We start from the raw sequence: 17,183 nt of genomic DNA on the forward strand, positions 1-17,183 counted from the left end.
TAGGAAAAGGTTATTGTCACGTGATTAGAAGAACATGTATGCGGAAGGCGGTCGCAGCCAAAAATTATTCTGCCCGCAGCTTTTTCTAAATTTGCGGGCGATCAACAGATTCGGAGTCTCCAAATCCCTACAACCCATACACCATGGCATCTGTTTACAAGACTATTTCGAAGAAGGCAGCTCGTCAGCTCGCCAAGGAGGAGGAGTTTGATGAGGAGGATGTCGAGATGGAGGAACTTCTCGACAATGCCGACGACACCACCGACAGTGAAAGCGATGAAGAAACTACGACCGAATCGGCCAAGAAGCAGCTCGCTCAGGGATTCATGCCCAAGACTCGTGTACTGATGCTGACCTCCCGAGGTGTGACATACCGGTATGCTTAATGTCTTCGTCCAGATGTTATATGTGAAATGCGAATGTGATGCTGATATTTTCTGTTTGTTGCAGCCATCGACACCTGCTCGCCGACCTTGCGTCTCTGCTCCCTCACACTCACAAGGAAAGCAAACTCGATACCAAGAAGAAGACCGCTGGATACAACCTGCTCCTTAACTCTCTCGCCGACCTTCACTCCTGCAACGTAATTTTCTTCCTCGAGGCTCGTAAGCAGGGTCAGGACTTGTACCTTTGGCTTGCTCGCCCTCCCAACGGACCGACGATCAAGTTCCACGTCGCCAACTTGCACACAATGGCCGAATTGAATGCTGGTTTCAGCGGCAACTGCCTCAAGGGTGGCCGTGGTCTTGTTGTTTTCGATCGCTCTTTCGACGAACAGGGTCCGCTCATGAGCCAACCCGGCAACGAATACCGGGGTCTGATCAGAGAGATGCTGCGTGGGGTCTTCTGTGTCCCTAAGCGTGGTGTTAAGGGCATGAAGCCGTTCATTGACCGCATCATTGGTGTCTTTGGTGTGGACGGCAAGATCTGGATCCGTGTTTACGAGATCCGCGAGTCTGAGGCTGGAAAGAAGTCTGAGGATGGTGCAGATGCCAAGCCCGCTCCCAAGAGCAAGGATGGTCAGCCGGAGGTTTCTCTGGTCGAGATCGGCCCCCGCTTTGTTCTTACGCCTATTGTCATCTTGGAGGGCAGCTTTGGCGGTCCTGTCATCTACGAGAACAAGGAGTACGTGAGCCCGAACCAGGTCCGTCGCGAGGTCCGCATGAGCAAGGCTGCTCGCTACGCCAAGCGCAGAGATGTGCAGACCGACCGGTTCGCGAAGCGGTCGACCCTGGGACTGGGAGAAGGCGAGAGGAAGCCGGATGCGCTCGACACGAGGCAACTGTTCAAGTGATGGATTCCCGTTTTGTTGGTTCTTTCTGTTGTTTTACGCCCTATTAGACTTGATATCCTCAAGGGATGTATATGTATTGATGCGAGGGGTACATGCATGGTCCTACTGGCGTCTGGTGTGAAATAATAATAAAAGTTTTGATGCTACGGTTCACTATTTTCTTGATCCCATGGATCTAATCATACTCTGTAGAATACACAGCCCGTAGACTTCCTGGGTGAATTGACATCGTTGCTATGGGCCTCGGTGATTGGTAAACGGGGAGAGGTCAGTCTTTCAGCTTTCCAAAAACGGGATGGCTTGCAGCAAGGGAGGCATTGAACTAATGTGCTGTATGTTCTCAAGCTATATGTCACAATTTGACTTAGAGTACGGAGTAGCTGGTGAACCAGTGGAGCAATGGCGCATCTGCGGAGGAGCGTCGGTCTGGCTGGAAAGCGGAATGATGAAGGGGATCCTGTCAAGTGACTTAGCGGCGGGTCTCCCTTTGCCTGCCCCGGATTTCCTCAGCGCAACTGCACCCTTTCGCTCGTCATCATGGCATCCCTTTCGCAATACAGCCCTGGGTGGTTGCTGGGTGCTCATGCACCTTCTTCCACAATGGCCTCCACTCTATCTTGCTTCCACTGTGTTTTGATCACCCCCAAGGGCGGGGTCGCGACCTAGAGCTAGATCGTGATCGCGACGGCGTTGACTCACTACAGCGCCGAGGCTAACACTGCCTAAGACTCGCAATTGAACAATATAACTCTCTCCATACAATTTGACCCAAGTTAACTGTACCAGGTACGCGTGGTCGGTTCATAAGACCTACTAGTGTACTCCTTATTTGCTGACGCCTCTAGATCTTTCAAACCATTGAACCATGCCCTTCCATCAATTGGCCACGGAGCTATTGCTCCATATATTTCGCTCATGCGATTCTGTCACCGATGTTATGAACCTTGCAATGACTTGCCGGCGACTTCATACCGTCTTCCACCGGTCCAATAAGCTACAAATCCTCGTTGATGTTGCCGAGTCTGAGTTCGGTCCATTGGATGATATCATCCAGATCGTCACACAGAATACCAGCCAACGTGCCCACCTATTTCGTACCGCCCCCATAACCAACTCCCTCCTTAAACAAATAGTCCAGATCGGGCACGTGGCCCAGAAGTGGGAAACCATATATCCGGTTAAGAAATGGAAGACCGATTTTGAGAATCGTCGCTCGCTGGATGATGATGAGCGGTTCCGTCTCCGCCGTGCAATCTATCGTCTCTGGCTGTACCATCGAGCCTTTCATACGGAGTCTTACAGCCGCTTTAGCCGCACCCTTCCACATATCGTTTCCGAGCGTGCCCAACTCTTGCACAACTGGTCCACAGCCGAGCTGGCCGAGATTGAGGACGTGCGTTTGATCATCGGTGATATCGTACAAAACCACATCTGTCCCAGCAACGGGACCATCCAACGAAAGTTCCGAAAACGCTACCCGGAAAGTAACCATCAATTGACGTTCAATATCCATCTAAATTACCCTTCGAGCAGTAGTCCCGCTGGTGCACCTAGTCTGTTCGAGAAGGACGCCAATTCAGCCGAGCAGTATTTCCACACCGCGCACCCTAGCAACTTCACTGAATCGCCCGCTAAATACAAGTCCCGGTTTCGGAACGATTACTTCCATGACCCTGGTTTTGAAGGTTGGGGTGACGAGATCCCACATTACTATGTGGTGCAGGACATGCTGAAACTCGATCCAGGCCAGGTTATCTGGCTGCGGGAGCATGCACCTCTTAAAGAACAGGTGGAGACCTATGTACGCTCCTTTGGGGACTGGTTCCGCGACAATGGCGAAACGTTTGGCGATACGCTGGAGTGGGTGATGAAGGAGCGGGGAGATGATATTGATGAGTTTCGAGCTGCTATTGCAGACCGGGAGGTTGGCGTGGTGTGGGATTGATGTGATGCAACTGTGTCTGTTTGTTTGCTGTCACACCGCGTAGCATATCAATTACTGTAAGAGACATGTTAGTGTTACAATAGTTAATGAGTGAGAACCATCAGCTGTGCGATGTTTAACATTATCCCTTGTGTGACTACTATCAAGTTTTCTCAAAATCTACTTACTCCGCACTGGTTGGTAACATTCATGAATGTCCAGTCTCTGACATACCCAGACATCTGATCTCACTTCGACAGTAGAGAGTATACCATGCACGCCAAGCAAACAACTGACTCACTGTCATCTGCTTTAAGTTACTATCCATTCTGACCCATCATCCCGTTCCTGACATCCAATTCCATAATAGTGCGTACAACAAAACAAGCTTAATTGCTCCTCTAATGGAGATATTATACCCTTCACCCCCTAATCAGCTCAATTTCTACATCTACCTACCCACAAACCAATTGTTTATCCATAAACCCGCGTGTCCAGACCCAGAGCCATAAGAGCAACCGCAGCTAGTAGATAGATAGCTACCTGTCAAACGGAACTCTATTCCGCTAATCAATAACTAGTCACTACCATTACTATCTATGTATCTCTGCTATAAGTAGGCTTCCCACACACCATATCTCTCAACCCTTAATACAATCAATCCAGCACGCAAGTCACTAATACGCAGCTTAAGTAGCCCCCAACTCACCAAAAAAGCAAAGCAGTCAGGTCAGAAAAAACAACCCCCTTCTCCTCGCCCCCTGATCAACCCAGTCTAAACCAGACGGGGAATAAATTCAGCCGCGGCGGCTAACAGTGGGTAGGGGTGAGTGGAGACCGCTGTGAAGGGGAAAGGAAGCACCTTTTGAAACCGAGGCGGTCTTACATAAGGAATTGCCTGAGTGGTTGGTTAGTACTACTTAGTAAGGATGAGTGGGGGCTGGAAAGGTGGCTGTGAAATTATGGAGATAGTTCATCTGTGAACTAGATATGTTCCCCTACATTGCAACTTATGATGGTCGAGTGAGTACCGTGTGTAGCGATGAGAGAAGAGAGGAAAGAGAGAGGAAAGAGAAAAGTAGCTGTGGAGCTCCGGGTCAAAAGTGGGTCGGGGGTGATGCCCGCATGGGGTTGGCGAATTATTAATGGCTAGTAACGGGCAAACCAACGGGCATCGGGCCCCATCCGAGGCGGCCAGAAGGGACGATTGCTTGCTTTGCTTCTCTTACGGGTCACTTTTTATTATTTTATTTTATTTTTTTTTTCTCATTTCTTCTTTCATTGCATTTATAGGCGAGTAATCTTAGCAAAACACACTGTGCATATCGAACAGACAATCCTGTAGAGCCACGGATAAGACGCCGAGGGGAAAGTGGGGAGATACAACAACATTCGTTAAACCAAATAGGGTTTTGGGTTTCCGTCATCAGGCAGACATCATGGGGGCAAAAGCAATAAGACGTTATTCAGATCAATTTCTCATCAGGTTAGAATATAGGGAAGAAAAAAGAGGAAAGGGGGTGGAGGAAATCAACAAGAAAGGAAACAAAAAGAAAAGGAGGCAAGTGATAAAAGGGAAACAGAAGATATAAAAGGCAAAGCGAACAAGGTGTCGGGAGAATGTGATGTCCAACAAACACCGCCGTACAATGTCCATGACCCCAGGTGCCATTCCTAACAACGTCCCTCTTGTGTATCATCTCCAGGAGGCTAAGTAACAGACAAAAAGAGAGTTCAAGACCGTTCAATTATCACATCACAAAAATAAAAAGTCGTTGCGGTTGACGTGTCACACATTCCCCGATCTCGTGGCCCCTTAACAGCATCCCTGCTTGGTCTTCGGGTCCTCCGACTCGTCGATCCGCACCATATCGCGGCGGTCGCCCAGAACGGTCTGGCCAGCATCACCGCCATCCAGAGCCTTGCTGGAGACGATGCGGTAGATTTCTGAAAGTAACCAGAATGTCAGCAAGCCGAAGTTCGTCTGGCAAACGGATTTACGGGGGCAAGTCTAACCTGTCAGGATGTTCTGGAAAGCAAGCTCGACGTTGCTGGCGTCAAGGGCAGATGTCTCGATGAAGGAGAGGTTGTTCTCGCCTAGTAGTATGTTAACACACCAGCAAATTCAACCCATGGGTCGCCATCGGCGGAAATTCCAACATACTTGCAAATTGCTTGGCCTCTTCCGTGGGCACAGCCCGCAGGTGCCTCAAATCACTCTTGTTACCAACCAGCATGATGACGATGTTGGAGTCGGCATGATCCCGGAGTTCCTTCAACCACCGGTTGACATTGTCGTAGGTCTGGTGCTTACTGATATCGTAGACGAGAAGAGCACCGACAGCACCCCGATAGTAAGCGGAGGTGATAGCACGGTAACGTTCCTGACCAGCAGTATCCCAAATCTGAGCCTTGATCGTCTTGGAATCGACCTGGATCGAGCGGGTAGCGAACTCGACACCGATGGTGGACTTGGAGTCCAGGTTGAACTCGTTACGGGTGAAACGACTCAAAAGGTTGGACTTTCCAACACCAGAGTCTCCAATCAGGACAACTGTTCAGAACAAACCGTCGTTGGTTAGCCGTGGTTCGCGAAATGCGGCCGACAATAAAGGCGACGGGATCGAGCGGCGACTGCGGAGACGGGAAGTGGCAACTTTACCTTTGAAGAGGAACTACCAAGTAGCCCGTTAGTTATACCGTTGCTTGGCAAGGGGTGCGAATGGGAGAAAGAGGATACTCACATCGTACTCGTCGTTAGCCATGAGGGGTGGTTTGCGAGAGCTCGCTTAGCTTTGTTACACGTAAGATCTAAAGGACTGGGAAGGGAGACGACGTGGTCGAGCTTGGAGGGGAGGTTTGGAGGCTCGTTGAAAGGAAATCCGGGCAATAGAGTGTGTCTGACTTTCTGAGAGGAGGGGCGCAACGTTGTCAGCTTTCAGGACCACATCCAAGGGACAGAGGTACTCGGGGGAAGCGAGGAGAAGGGATGTTTAAAAGTAACCGACGGGAGGCGGGAACGGAGGAACTTACCGATGAGTGTAGGGGGAGGCAGGCACCGGGGCAGGGAGATTAGGAGGTTATCCAGACTGACTTTCTCCCTACGGATTCCCGTCCGTCGTTCGCAGTGCCGAGTGCACTGTCGCCCCTTCGGGCCTAGCGCCGGATCACGTGCGCATATGCAGGTGGGCGGCGCGAGGACTTCAGTCCTTGATCTATTGATCAATTATTGTAAGTATCCTGTTGGGGGAGATCGCAATCCACACGGACAGCTCCTTTAGGTGCACTGTATGTGTCCGTAAGTGTGTGTTTGTGTGACCTGGTTGTTCTCCATCCCATGATCGGTCTTGCAGTTCTTCCGCTGTATGTTTGCCGTGCGCACTTACCACTGCGAATCTAATCTACATTTTGAATCGCGCTTACATGAGCAGCTGGCTGGCTTTAAACAACTACCTGTTCATTGGTTTCAAGTCCAGCTCACACGGCCCACTATGCTATGTTAGGTGGCTGTCCTGTAGCTTAATTGGCGTCTCTGGCTCTCTGTTGCGCCCTGCATTCCTTGGGCTCCACATATCAGAAAATCCTTACGCACCCAATTCCATTCAGTATCAGTGTTGCTGTACAATCCGGCAATGACAAGGAGGCAGGATGAGAGTGATGATGACATTTCCATCACCTCAACTGCGGCCAGCTCACAGGCGTCTGAGTATGATGTGGAAGCTATCCTAGCTGAGCACGAATTCCCAGACAGAAAGAGGTACCTGGTCAAATGGGCCAACTACCCTGAGTGGAGAAGTACTTGGGAGCCTGTGGATTCCTTCAAAACGGCGGAGACCCTTATCGACTGGCAACGCAGGAAACAGCAGATTGCAGAAGGGAAGCTTGAAGCGTATGACGTAGCCAACTGGGAGCTAAAGAACTTGAAACACCAGGAGGCAAAAGAGGAAAAGAGACGCAGAAGAGATGCCAAAAGGAAACGCCTTGGCTTACCCACGAAGGGCCCCGTGATTGAATCTGCAATCCCTCGCAGCAACTCCCGTGTGAGTGCAAGGCAACAGAGTACACAAACGCCGCCCACTTACACACCCAGCATTCGCTCACTGCCTTTCAAAAAGCAGCATGCCCTGGCGAAGCAAGCGCCGGTCCTGTTTGGAAGTGGACAAAAACCAAAGCCAGCGCTAGCGCCAGCATCAGCTACGCTGCGTTCCAACAATGCCCAGGAGACCGCGAAGTGGTTTTCGCACCTGTCAACGAGGCGAAAACACGAGAAAGCTAAATTCAGAGAGCCAGATCCCAATATTGATCAACTAGAGCTTGTTCGACCGTCAGACTGGTCGTCTAAAACACCTCTGCACCTTCTCAAGTCCGATCCTTACAATGCTAGCCCATCTGTTGACCAAAATCGAGATTCAGTCCAGATCGTGACTGACCAGTCTATTCCACACATGGAGGCTGATCACTCAGATGCACCTGCTCACTTGTCTGCCCCGCTGACTGATCCACCAAATCAAGACCGGATCAAGTACGACCGTCGCGATAAATCGGGCCAAGATGTCCCCGAGCTACCTCGTAGGGTGCCGGGTCCCAAAGCTAAATTCGTGTCCGGCCGCTTTTGCAATCCCGGTGAGGTGTTAGTATACATGTATTATGGGCCAGACAAAAGGTCCATTGGCCCAGCTAGACTATGTGGTCTTAGCCCCACGTCTGCTAAAAGGCTTATCGCAACTAAGGCGGGGCAATATATTGAGGTTTGGTTTCAGCATCTCTGCACGCTGGAGGATTATGAGGTTCTCTGTTATAACTCAGTAAGTGCTTTGGCGATATATTATGAGTCTTATTTACTGATCTGAACCACCATAGCGGTCGCGGCATCGCACATATTGTAGGGGCTGGATTCAGGGTTTCAATGATACGGAGTCCAATATATATAATATGGCACGGGAGCTTGAGCAAGGCGACCTTCTCGCGATTTTTCCAGGCAATCAGGGTACGCCACACAACGTGTTACTGGCCTACCCGTCTAATTCACTGAAGCTTGAGTCACTCAACGACGGCTACTTCAGGAAGGAGCCGGATACCTTTCTTAACCTTGTTGTGAGAGATCCGTTGGACTCTCTTGACTTTATTGAGCGACTACCATCTAGGGCAAGAGCCGACGACCGGTGGACAGATACTCGCCGCCAAGAACTCGTCGTGAGGGATTCTCCGGATTATGAACTACCTCGGAGTGGATATGACGGCATAGGAGACGTCGCCGACGCCCCAATGTCAATTCCATCAACTGAGCAGGGAAACACATCAACAGAAAGGCAATCCAAAGAAGTCACTATTGAGACTAGGTTGGATTCATCACCAAAGCCACGAAAGGTCGATTCATCGGAACGGCAATTGAACAGGATTGGAATACCCGTGAAGCCAGACAATTTACAAGAGCCATTGAAGCTACAGTCTGAGGAAATATCCAGTCCAGCGAAGCCAGACTCTTCACAGAAGCCTCTGGAGCCAGCTTCGGCCGAAACGAACGAGAAGTCTACCAGTCAAGTGCAAGACGAACCCATGGAAATAGATGAGGAACAAAACGAACCCATGAAGATCCATGAACAACATAGTTCTGCTTCAGCGCCAGGCGAACAGGATCCAGCAGCCCCCGCACCTACGGCCGATCTGGGAAGTATTTTCGAAACAGAATTTGGAGTATCTTATGAGACTCTAGTGACAGTGAACTCCACAGGAAAGGTGCAGAGAGCAGAAGCATTCTTTCTCTTGTTCGAGTCCGAGAGACTTCAGAGCGAACTTGTAATTCTCCATGCCTTTCTAAAGAAACATAATCCTGTTATATATACTTGGCAGCAGAAGGATGACTGGGAGAAATTTGCACGAGCTGTCCAAGTAGGGGTGGTTTTGGTATGTTCTGCTTCCAACCGAGGTCGAGATGCACTGAAAGACCAACATTCAAGCAGGTTCACGAGAGCTGGGTCGACTTCAACAAGTTGTCTTTCTTCCAAAACCTCGTCAACAAGCCGATCAACTTCTGGAGCGTCTCTCTGGCCAAACCTCTCCAATATGCCGGTCACCACTCCCACTTCCAGCGCATTTTCCCACATGGCGGGGCTATATTGGTGACGGAAGACATAATGCTCCAGGATCCGAAAGCAACCATGGCGATACTGGCATGGTTTGCTGACTTCATCAAGAAGAAGTACCCGGGATATTGGAAGATCATGTTCCGGCCCGCTATCCTGGACTGGATCTTGCAACAATTAGAAAGTGCAGACGAATCAGCACGCGGACTGTACGTTATGACCCTTCAGACCCAACCGAAATCCTAATATCTCTAACCGAAACTCCATCTTCAGATGGCCTACAATGTACCGTTTAGTCTTAGAGTGTTGCGGCGTTCCCGCAAACGACACCCCCATTGCCGAGTTATCATCCGGAGCCCATGACGACTACTTCGAAAGCAACGCCATATCCCCTCCCAGCCTTCCAAATTATGGCACCCGCACTGAAGCAGATAATCCAGACATCCCAAAGGGCCTAACCCAAGACCAGCGCAATGCAGATCACCTTATTGAATTCTTTGCCGGCTGGGGCCTGGTCCATCGCCACCGATACCGACGTTTGCTCGTCCTTACGCAAACAACACCCCTGGACAGATGGAAAGAATGGCAACACATCGACATCAAATGTGGCTCGAATGCGTTCATGAAAACACTCGGAATCAGCTATAGATACTACTGGTCAAAAGTCATTGCTGCTCCTTCCTCGTCTTCAGCAGCCTCTTCTGCTCCTCTTACTTCTTCCAGACCAGGTACACCGTCTGAAACACGAGCCCCATCGGAGTCCTTCACGCCTCGGACGCCAAAGTCTCGGACTTCATCCGTGTCAATGATCAGGGATATGGATGGAGCTAGCTACTATGGTCGGGCATCTGGCGGAGTACCTTCTTATCCGAATCCATACAGATGAGCTTTCGTGAGATAGGATCGCAAAAAGAAAGATTGTGTGTTATGAGCGGCGGTGAACTGACTTCTTCTTATTGAAAAATTCCCTATCAGATATTTCACTTTCCAATTCCCTTTCTTATTTTATCGTTTTCTCTGTTTCCTATACCCAGTGGGCGTGAGTTCGTTGTTATGTTTGAGGGAGGTGGTGTGCCACTCGTCGATTGATAATTTGTGTAGTAACCGTTTCTTATTGTAAATGGAAAAAACGGAAAGAAGACTGTCCTGATAATGAATTGAACCCGGTATTTGAGCCAATACTCCAAGTAATATTCCATACAAACGATCAACAATAGAGAATGAAACATGTAAATACTAGACAGGCCGATAAGTACTAGCAGCAGTAGCAGCAACAAATACATAGTACGCAATAGAAGGTATCAACACTGATATAAAACGCCTAAAACAACTGGCTTATATGAATAATCCATCCGACTAGTAATAATCGCCGAGTGAGGGTCAAAACAACAGGATCAACTGCCTGACTGCCTGCTTATGCCTCATGCTCTCTCTCCCGTTCCTATGTACAATGTCTTGACCAACATCCAATCCAAGTGATTGATACCTAAAACCCAGCCGTCTGCGTACGATACTCCCGGAAACTCGAAATCGGGGGAAGTTCATCCGCCGGCTGCGTCTTCGCTTTCTTATCTTTACTCTTCTCCGCTTTCTCTCTCCGTACCTTCTCCTCCCACTTACTTTCCTCGGCGGCGATCATGGAGTGGAAGCGTCCGCCCTGGCCGCGCGCAAGATAGATAGGTTTTTCGTTCCGCTCCGCGACGGATTCGGTGACCAGGACGAATTTGACGCTCGAACCGGGGGTTTCGAACATTGCGTCGCTGAGGATGGTCTCTAGTTCGGTGCGGAGGGCGCGCGCGCCTGTGCCCATTGTGAAGGCGTTGGCGGCGATCTTGTGCAAGGCCGGAGTGGTGAAGCGGAGCTCGATGCCGGAGAGGCTGAAGAGGGTGGTGTATTGGGCTAGGAGGGAGTTGCGGGGTTCGGTGAGGATGCGCACGAGCAGAGGGGTGGTTAGGGTGGAGAGGGCGGCGGTGACGGGAACGCGGCCGACTAGTTCGGGGATGAAGCCGTAATTTTGGAGGTCGGTGGGGTTGAGGAGGTCGAGGGCGTTGAAGTAGGTTGGTTCGCTGTCGGGGGAGTTGGGAGAGGTGGCCGAGGCGAAGAAGGGGAGGTGCTTTTTGTATAGGGCTTCTTCTTCGGATCCCGGAAGGATGGGGATTGGTTCGTTGTTGCCCGGTGCGTGGTCGCGAGATCGATTGTTTGTGAGGGCTGAGCCGCGGACGGGTTGACCGAAGCCGATTGATCCACGAGATATCCGGTCCATGATTACCTTGTGTAGCCCGACGAAGGCGCCGGAAAAGATGAAGAGGATGTTGTCTGTGCGGACGTTGTAGACCTCGCCCTTCTGGGGCATGTTTCCGCCATTGGGGTTGAATGGAGAGTTCCCTAGCGGGTTGTTGGAGGGGAATGTGTTGGGGGAGTTGCCGACACGAGGCGCACTTCGTTCTTGTTTCGCTTGCACTTGTACCGTTGTGCCCTCGATGAGCTTGAGGAGGGCTTGTTGTACTCCTTCACCACTGACGTCCTTCCCGTGGCTGACCTTTGCTGCGGCAATTTTGTCCACTTCGTCCAGGACGATTATGCCGCGCTCCGCTTGTTCAACATCATAGTTCGCAGCGGCCAGAAGCCTGTGTACGCATACTTCTGCATCCTCTCCGATGTAACCTGCCTGCGTAAACGGTGTGCAGTCCGAAATGCTGAATGGGACGGATAGTATCCTCGCCAGTGTCTTTGCCATAAGCGTCTTTCCAACGCCGGATGGTCCCAGTAGAAGGATGTTGGATTTCTCCAGTTGTAACTCCGAGGAATCCTCAAGTCCAGGCTGCGCGGATGTAGGCAATGTACCTGCTTCGGGGGTTGTATTGACGGTTTGTTGCTGGCCTGGGAATTCGTCTGACTAGTTTAGCTTGGCTCAGGTGTTATGACAGGCAATGGAATGCGGAAAACCTACCTTCGACCGGGTGATGCTCAATCGCCTCTCTGCGCGCACGTTTCGCTAGCAACTCTGCGTTTTCCTCCTCGCGTCTCTGCAGCTCTTGTACCCGTTGATAGTGGTTGAAGACCGCGACACTAAGTATCTTCTTTGCACGGTCCTGGCCAACGACGAACTGGTCTAGGTACTGCTTCAACGTTCTGGGGGTCACCCGAGGGGCTCCGAAAGCCGGAGCTGACGCAAGTGGCCCTGTTGTTGGAAGATCCGGTTCATAACTGCCAGTCCACGGCTGGTTTGTGAAATCTGAGCGATCGAATTGGGACCAGGTAGGGAAAGTGGCTGATGAGCTGGTGAATCCACGGCGAACAGGGCGGATAAGCGGCTTCGGCGCATGCCGATAGCGGAAGGGAGAGTTGCGGTGCGCCCTGAGGAGGCCACGGGCCTGTACAGGCAACCGTAGCATGGCCAAGCGCAGTGATCTCTGCAGGAGGAGAGTGCTAATGTGAAGATATGGGAAGGATCGAAGAAGAAGCTTGTGTGTAAGGGAGAGAGGGAGAAGGAAGGCTGAGGGCAGTCGAGGACCGTCACCTCCGATGGCAGCAGATAAGATGCAATACAATCAAATCAAACTAAATCGGGCGATAGCTTTCCCCGCAGCACGTGATGCTTATCGCCGACGGTATCCGCGGATGACGTGGTTGAGATGGGCTTGTCTGACACGATCAAGTAAGGTTTGGACGCAAATAGATCCGTCAGTGGAAGAACTCTGGAAGACGTGTTGAGCTTCGTGCTTTGTGTTTCTGAGGTTGTGAAACTCGGGGCGGATGAGGACTCGTGTTTCGTCATCCGCGAGCTCCAAGTGCGACGAGCGGTGGCGGTCCCGATCGTCGCTCCCGTCAGTCCCAGGCACCGACTTGGCTAATGCGGATCTGTGCCATTCTAGTCCAGTAAGGCATGTGGTCTTAGATTAATGACCCGAATAAGTGCTACATGTGAGATTCTCGATAGAATAGTATAGATCTGTTTGGCATAGATTGGGAAGAGATCCTCTATACTTCCCCATATTCCATTGTTTCATTTGAAAAGACGCAAGTCTGCCAGGGGGCATTGAGCTACTAATTGTACCGAACCTTTCTCTTGACCCAATGGCCTTGAATAAGCTTACTTATATTCCTGTAAGCTTCGTCCATTTGACAAATGTGTCAAGGTCGTATCGTACATTTAGCTTAGGCCAACTGAACGGTTCCGTACTTTTCATGACACTGGAAGTTTGTAGTCACGGCTGCCATTCTTCCAATCGAGGCGTCTATACTGGTTCAATCGCCTGGGGCGCCCTGTCAACACGGGAAAGCGAGAATCCTCAGGTGCCACGTACGTGGTAGCACGGAGCGTCAACTGAGGGGAACCAGTGGCATTTCGACTCTGCCACAGATTGTACTGGAAAGCGGTCTGTTACAGCAACCGGCTGCAACTTGTGTCAACTGCCACCCAGATTGAAAGAAGGATGAGCGGGTTGCGCTCGAAACAATCCATATTCCAATATTTCGATAACCTAGCTGCTTGATTTGAAGGCAGGCTGCTGCTCCATGGTTTGAGATATGAAGTTCCGCAGGGCTGCCCATCGATTGGAGACCGAGCCCTCATCTGTGTTGCTGTTGGAGTCGGTAGTGGTTGGCGCTGGTGCTTGCATGCTGGACATCTGCGCCATGTTCTTCGCAAACCGATCGCGTTCCAGCCGTTCCAGCTTCTCCCGACGCTTCATAGCACCTGGTCTATGCTGCAGAGTTTTCTGCTTGATGATATTGACCTGTTTGCTAGGGTCGGCCACGTCGTCGTCGGCGTCCGGAAGCGCATCGGCCAACGAGTCCAAAGCAGCAAGTTTCTTGGAGGCACGCCGGCGCTTCGTAGATTTCTGAGAGTTCTTTTCTATCCGAGACACAAAGCTGCTGTGCTTGATCAAACGCTTGTCCTTTTTCGTAGTGCGGAATTCATCGTGGAGAAAGCTGGGCTTAGACGACGGAAGAGCGCCTTTCCCACTTGCGGGCTTCTTGACGGATCGAGTAGGCGCCTGTATTGGTTAAGAAAGAGCATTGGTAAGTATACGTGCATGCATGATGATATCAACTAGAGGAAAGCTTACCATGATGGGGAGGGATGCGTTGTTTCTCCGTTCGGGGAACAAGACGAAAAAAGCCTTGCATGTGCTTCACGAGAACCGAATTCTTCTTTGATTCCGATGGGGTAGCGCGGACTAATCCGGAAGTGCACTAGTCCCCAACCGAAGACCCGATAGTGATTTCTGTCTCTACTTTGGAATATGTGTGGCTCACCGCCCAGGTGACTTATCTCATAGTACTGGGCCTCACCGACTTGGCCGAGTCTAATTATTGAACCATTGAACCTGAGGCAAAAAGATCCCACCCCCTTCCCGGTCTAGTTCGCGGTCCCTGAATAGCCGTCTTCAGTCAAAGATCACTCGCGCTTTGTCTTGCGCCAGCCATTCGGGTTCCATCCTGTGCTACATTAAGGCTGACAAGAATTCCCAACAGTGGGACCAACAATTTAGTAGCAAGGCACTAGACCTGAACAGGCCGACCGTAGTCCAAGGCCACAGAAACTGGATCGTCATATTTCCATCAGGATCTTTCCCCCTGCTCCTGGTCCAGTTTTCTTGCGGGAGGCAAAGATCCACATTCACGGGTTCCGAACCCGCCTTTTTATCTTGCACTTGCCTGGCTCAGTGGCTCACTTACATCAGGGCACCACCACGCCGACGCCGGTTCGATAAGATTGCCTTCTCATTTGCGGCCTTGCATGTGGATGCTGTCTCCAGCGCGACTTTTATCTCGCCGGACGTGCCCTTTTCCATCGAGGACTACTGTGCCTGTGACTCTACCTCGGCCCCCGACCGTCTATCACCTCCTGCCTACCCCATTGAGTCGGGAATTTTCGCCGTGTCTATCACCTTCCACAGCATATAAGCCTCGAGGGCCCGTCGCAGTCCGCTACTACTCGCATAGCCCTTTCCAATCGTCGATCATCCCCGCCAATACCGAAGCAACAATGGGCTCTCTCGGACCGTACCAGCGCAAACACAAGATCACGGTGGTGGGCTCAGGAAATTGGTATGTGCAAGATGGCTTTTCGTCATGGTGCTAGTGCCAGGAAAGAGGAAAATGGCTGACTTTGGTCATATCTAGGGGATGCGCAATCGCCAAAATCGTCGCCGAAAATGCCGCCAGCAACCCCGCAATTTTCGAGGAGAAGGTTGAGATGTGGGTTTTCGAGGAGAAGGTGGAAATCTCCAAAACGTCCCGGCACTATGATCCCTCTTCACCGCTGTGCCAGGGCCCACAAAACTTGACGGATGTGATCAACCAAAAGCACGAGAACATCAAATACTTGCCGGGAATTACTCTCCCCTCCAACCTGCATGCTAATCCCTCGTTGGTTGACGCCGTCAAGGATAGTACCATCCTTGTCTTCAACCTGCCCCATCAGTTTATCATCAAGACTTGTGAGCAGATCAAGGGCAAGATCCTGCCCTATGCGCGGGGTATCTCCTGCATCAAGGGTGTTGATGTGAACGAAGAAGGTATCCATCTCTTCTCGGAGACCATTGGCAAGATCCTGGGTATCTACTGCGGTGCTCTATCTGGCGCAAACATCGCGAGCGAAGTCGCACTGGAAAAATGGTCCGAGTCAAGCATCGCCTATGATCCCCCGCACATGGATTCCAAGGCGCCATCTCCCAATCGTTCCCCGTCTACTTCGACCGAGAATCTCGTTCAGTTTGAGCACAAGGATGTTTCCGGCCAACTATCGCAGGTGAAGCTGCAAGCGCTGCCGTCCGACTACCCCCCTGTGGACCACGCGGTCCTGAAGTCGCTCTTCCATCGCCCGTATTTCCATATCCGTGTGGTGAGTGATGTCGCGGGCGTGTCGCTTGGAGGCGCCCTTAAGAACGTAGTTGCTCTTGCTGCCGGCTGGGTCGACGGCATGGGCTGGGGTGACAATGCCAAGGCTGCCATCATGCGGGTTGGCCTTCTCGAGATGGTCAAGTTTGGTGAAAAGTTCTTCGGGGCCACCATCAATACTCGAACCTTCACCGAGGAGAGTGCAGGTGTTGCCGATCTGATTACTAGCTGCAGCGGTGGCCGGAACTTCCGCTGCGCAAAACTCAGCATTGAGAGAAAGCAGTCGATCGAGAAAGTCGAGGAGACGGAACTCAACGGCCAGAAGCTCCAGGGTACTTTGACTGCGGTTGAGGTAAACAACTTCCTGAAGAAGCAAGGCCTTGAGGAGGAGTTTCCCTTGCTTACGGCTGTGTACCGTGAGTAACCCCGTTCTTTTGCTCTTTATTATTATGGTTTTTGTCTTCGATATACTGACCATAAAATAGGTGTTCTCGAGGGCAGTATGTCCGTTGAAGATATTCCTTCTTACATTGAGCGGTAAATTGGACCTGTTGATCCTCTCCTTTGGTTTATGTTCGGGTTGTTAATTTAGGGAAATCTGTTCCTTTTGTGTCTTAACAGAAAGCCGGAGTCTATCTCTTACGTTGAAACGGGGCGGGTGACCAGCAGTGGAACCAGCCAGGCTGTTTTGAGCGCCAGGTTGTGAACGGGGGCAGGATCCATGCATTACCCCCTCCTCTTGTGTTTTCCCCATCCTTGTCACTTTCATTCCTTTCTTTCCACCAACTTGTCTATCTTTATCACCATCTATCTTTTTGGGGGAAGCGTTTGTTGGTAGGTATACTTTGTCGAGATTTTCTCATGCACATAGACCGATGACTATAGACCGCAATGACACCGGAATGTCTGAATCTTCTTCATTTCTATCACATCCACGCCAGTAATGAGCTGTACAATTGCCAGATCATCAATGGCCTGACCGGGGCTATGAGGGGAGGCCAACAAGAAAAAAGAGGAGGCGTGCGGAGGCCCG

At 51.0% G+C, this 17,183-nt stretch overlaps 7 protein-coding genes across 7 annotated transcripts; 3 read left to right on the top strand and 4 right to left on the bottom strand.

The window, feature by feature from the left end:
- Positions 1-143: 143 nt before the first annotated feature.
- On the top strand, positions 144-3,239 carry BO85DRAFT_456138 (Brix-domain-containing protein; the record flags this gene model as incomplete). The annotated part of the gene is made up of 6 exons (XM_025661427.1): positions 144-376; positions 451-1,290; position 1,663; positions 1,805-1,924; positions 2,187-2,351; positions 2,634-3,239. 6 exons carry the CDS (start codon positions 144-146, stop codon positions 3,237-3,239), a joined length of 1,965 nt encoding a protein of 654 aa, XP_025520024.1.
- Positions 3,240-4,839: 1,600 nt separating this feature from the next.
- Positions 4,840-6,442, bottom strand: BO85DRAFT_126653 (Rab family GTPase). The gene is made up of 6 exons (XM_025653952.1): positions 6,252-6,442; positions 5,963-6,126; positions 5,881-5,893; positions 5,383-5,772; positions 5,235-5,315; positions 4,840-5,165 (listed from the first exon to the last, which is right to left on the bottom strand). The coding sequence occupies exons 2-6, from the start codon at positions 5,981-5,983 to the stop codon at positions 5,035-5,037; spliced, it is 636 nt and encodes a 211-aa protein (XP_025520025.1). The 5' UTR covers positions 5,984-6,126; positions 6,252-6,442; the 3' UTR covers positions 4,840-5,034.
- A 408-nt stretch (positions 6,443-6,850) lies between these two features.
- Positions 6,851-10,187, top strand: BO85DRAFT_484119 (putative Chromo domain protein Chp1p; the record flags this gene model as incomplete). The annotated part of the gene is made up of 5 exons (XM_025663211.1): positions 6,851-7,848; positions 7,915-8,023; positions 8,079-9,122; positions 9,179-9,510; positions 9,575-10,187. The coding sequence occupies 5 exons, from the start codon at positions 6,851-6,853 to the stop codon at positions 10,185-10,187; spliced, it is 3,096 nt and encodes a 1,031-aa protein (XP_025520026.1).
- Positions 10,188-10,234: 47 nt separating this feature from the next.
- On the bottom strand, positions 10,235-10,686 carry BO85DRAFT_126373 (uncharacterized protein). The gene has a single exon (XM_025653951.1). It carries the CDS (start codon positions 10,582-10,584, stop codon positions 10,282-10,284), a length of 303 nt encoding a protein of 100 aa, XP_025520027.1. The 5' UTR covers positions 10,585-10,686; the 3' UTR covers positions 10,235-10,281.
- Positions 10,686-12,776, bottom strand: BO85DRAFT_126314 (putative ATP-dependent Clp protease). Its single transcript, XM_025653950.1, has 2 exons — positions 12,252-12,776; positions 10,686-12,193 (listed from the first exon to the last, which is right to left on the bottom strand). Exons 1-2 carry the CDS (start codon positions 12,694-12,696, stop codon positions 10,788-10,790), a joined length of 1,851 nt encoding a protein of 616 aa, XP_025520028.1. The 5' UTR covers positions 12,697-12,776; the 3' UTR covers positions 10,686-10,787.
- Positions 12,777-13,785: 1,009 nt separating this feature from the next.
- On the bottom strand, positions 13,786-14,376 carry BO85DRAFT_434738 (FAM207/SLX9 family protein; the record flags this gene model as incomplete). Its single annotated transcript, XM_025658485.1, has 2 exons — positions 13,786-14,301; positions 14,374-14,376. The coding sequence occupies 2 exons, from the start codon at positions 14,374-14,376 to the stop codon at positions 13,786-13,788; spliced, it is 519 nt and encodes a 172-aa protein (XP_025520029.1).
- Positions 14,377-14,673: 297 nt separating this feature from the next.
- Positions 14,674-16,856, top strand: BO85DRAFT_474639 (glycerol-3-phosphate dehydrogenase family protein; the record flags this gene model as incomplete). The annotated part of the gene is made up of 4 exons (XM_025662670.1): positions 14,674-15,358; positions 15,434-16,566; positions 16,636-16,687; positions 16,772-16,856. The coding sequence occupies exons 1-4, from the start codon at positions 15,048-15,050 to the stop codon at positions 16,854-16,856; spliced, it is 1,581 nt and encodes a 526-aa protein (XP_025520030.1). The 5' UTR covers positions 14,674-15,047.
- Between the last annotated feature and the right edge of the window lie 327 nt (positions 16,857-17,183).

The sequence above is a fragment of the Aspergillus piperis genome (genome assembly GCF_003184755.1).
Source record: "Aspergillus piperis CBS 112811 unplaced genomic scaffold BO85scaffold_2, whole genome shotgun sequence".
Classification (NCBI taxonomy): Eukaryota; Fungi; Ascomycota; class Eurotiomycetes; order Eurotiales; family Aspergillaceae; genus Aspergillus; species Aspergillus piperis.

Coding starts and splice junctions, on each gene's coding strand:
- BO85DRAFT_126314 (XM_025653950.1), bottom strand. CDS start 12,696: ATGCTACGGTTGCCTGTACAGGCCCGTGGCCTCCTCAGGGCGCACCGC. Junction 12,194..12,251: donor TGAGCATCACCCGGTCGAAG/GTAGGTTTTCCG, acceptor TAAACTAGTCAG/ACGAATTCCCAGGCCAGCAA.
- BO85DRAFT_126653 (XM_025653952.1), bottom strand. CDS start 5,983: ATGGCTAACGACGAGTACGAT. Junction 5,316..5,382: donor AGAGGCCAAGCAATTTGCAA/GTATGTTGGAAT, acceptor ACATACTACTAG/GCGAGAACAACCTCTCCTTC. Junction 5,166..5,234: donor TTTCCAGAACATCCTGACAG/GTTAGACTTGCC, acceptor GGTTACTTTCAG/AAATCTACCGCATCGTCTCC.
- BO85DRAFT_126373 (XM_025653951.1), bottom strand. CDS start 10,584: ATGTATTTGTTGCTGCTACTGCTGCTAGTACTTATCGGCCTGTCTAGT.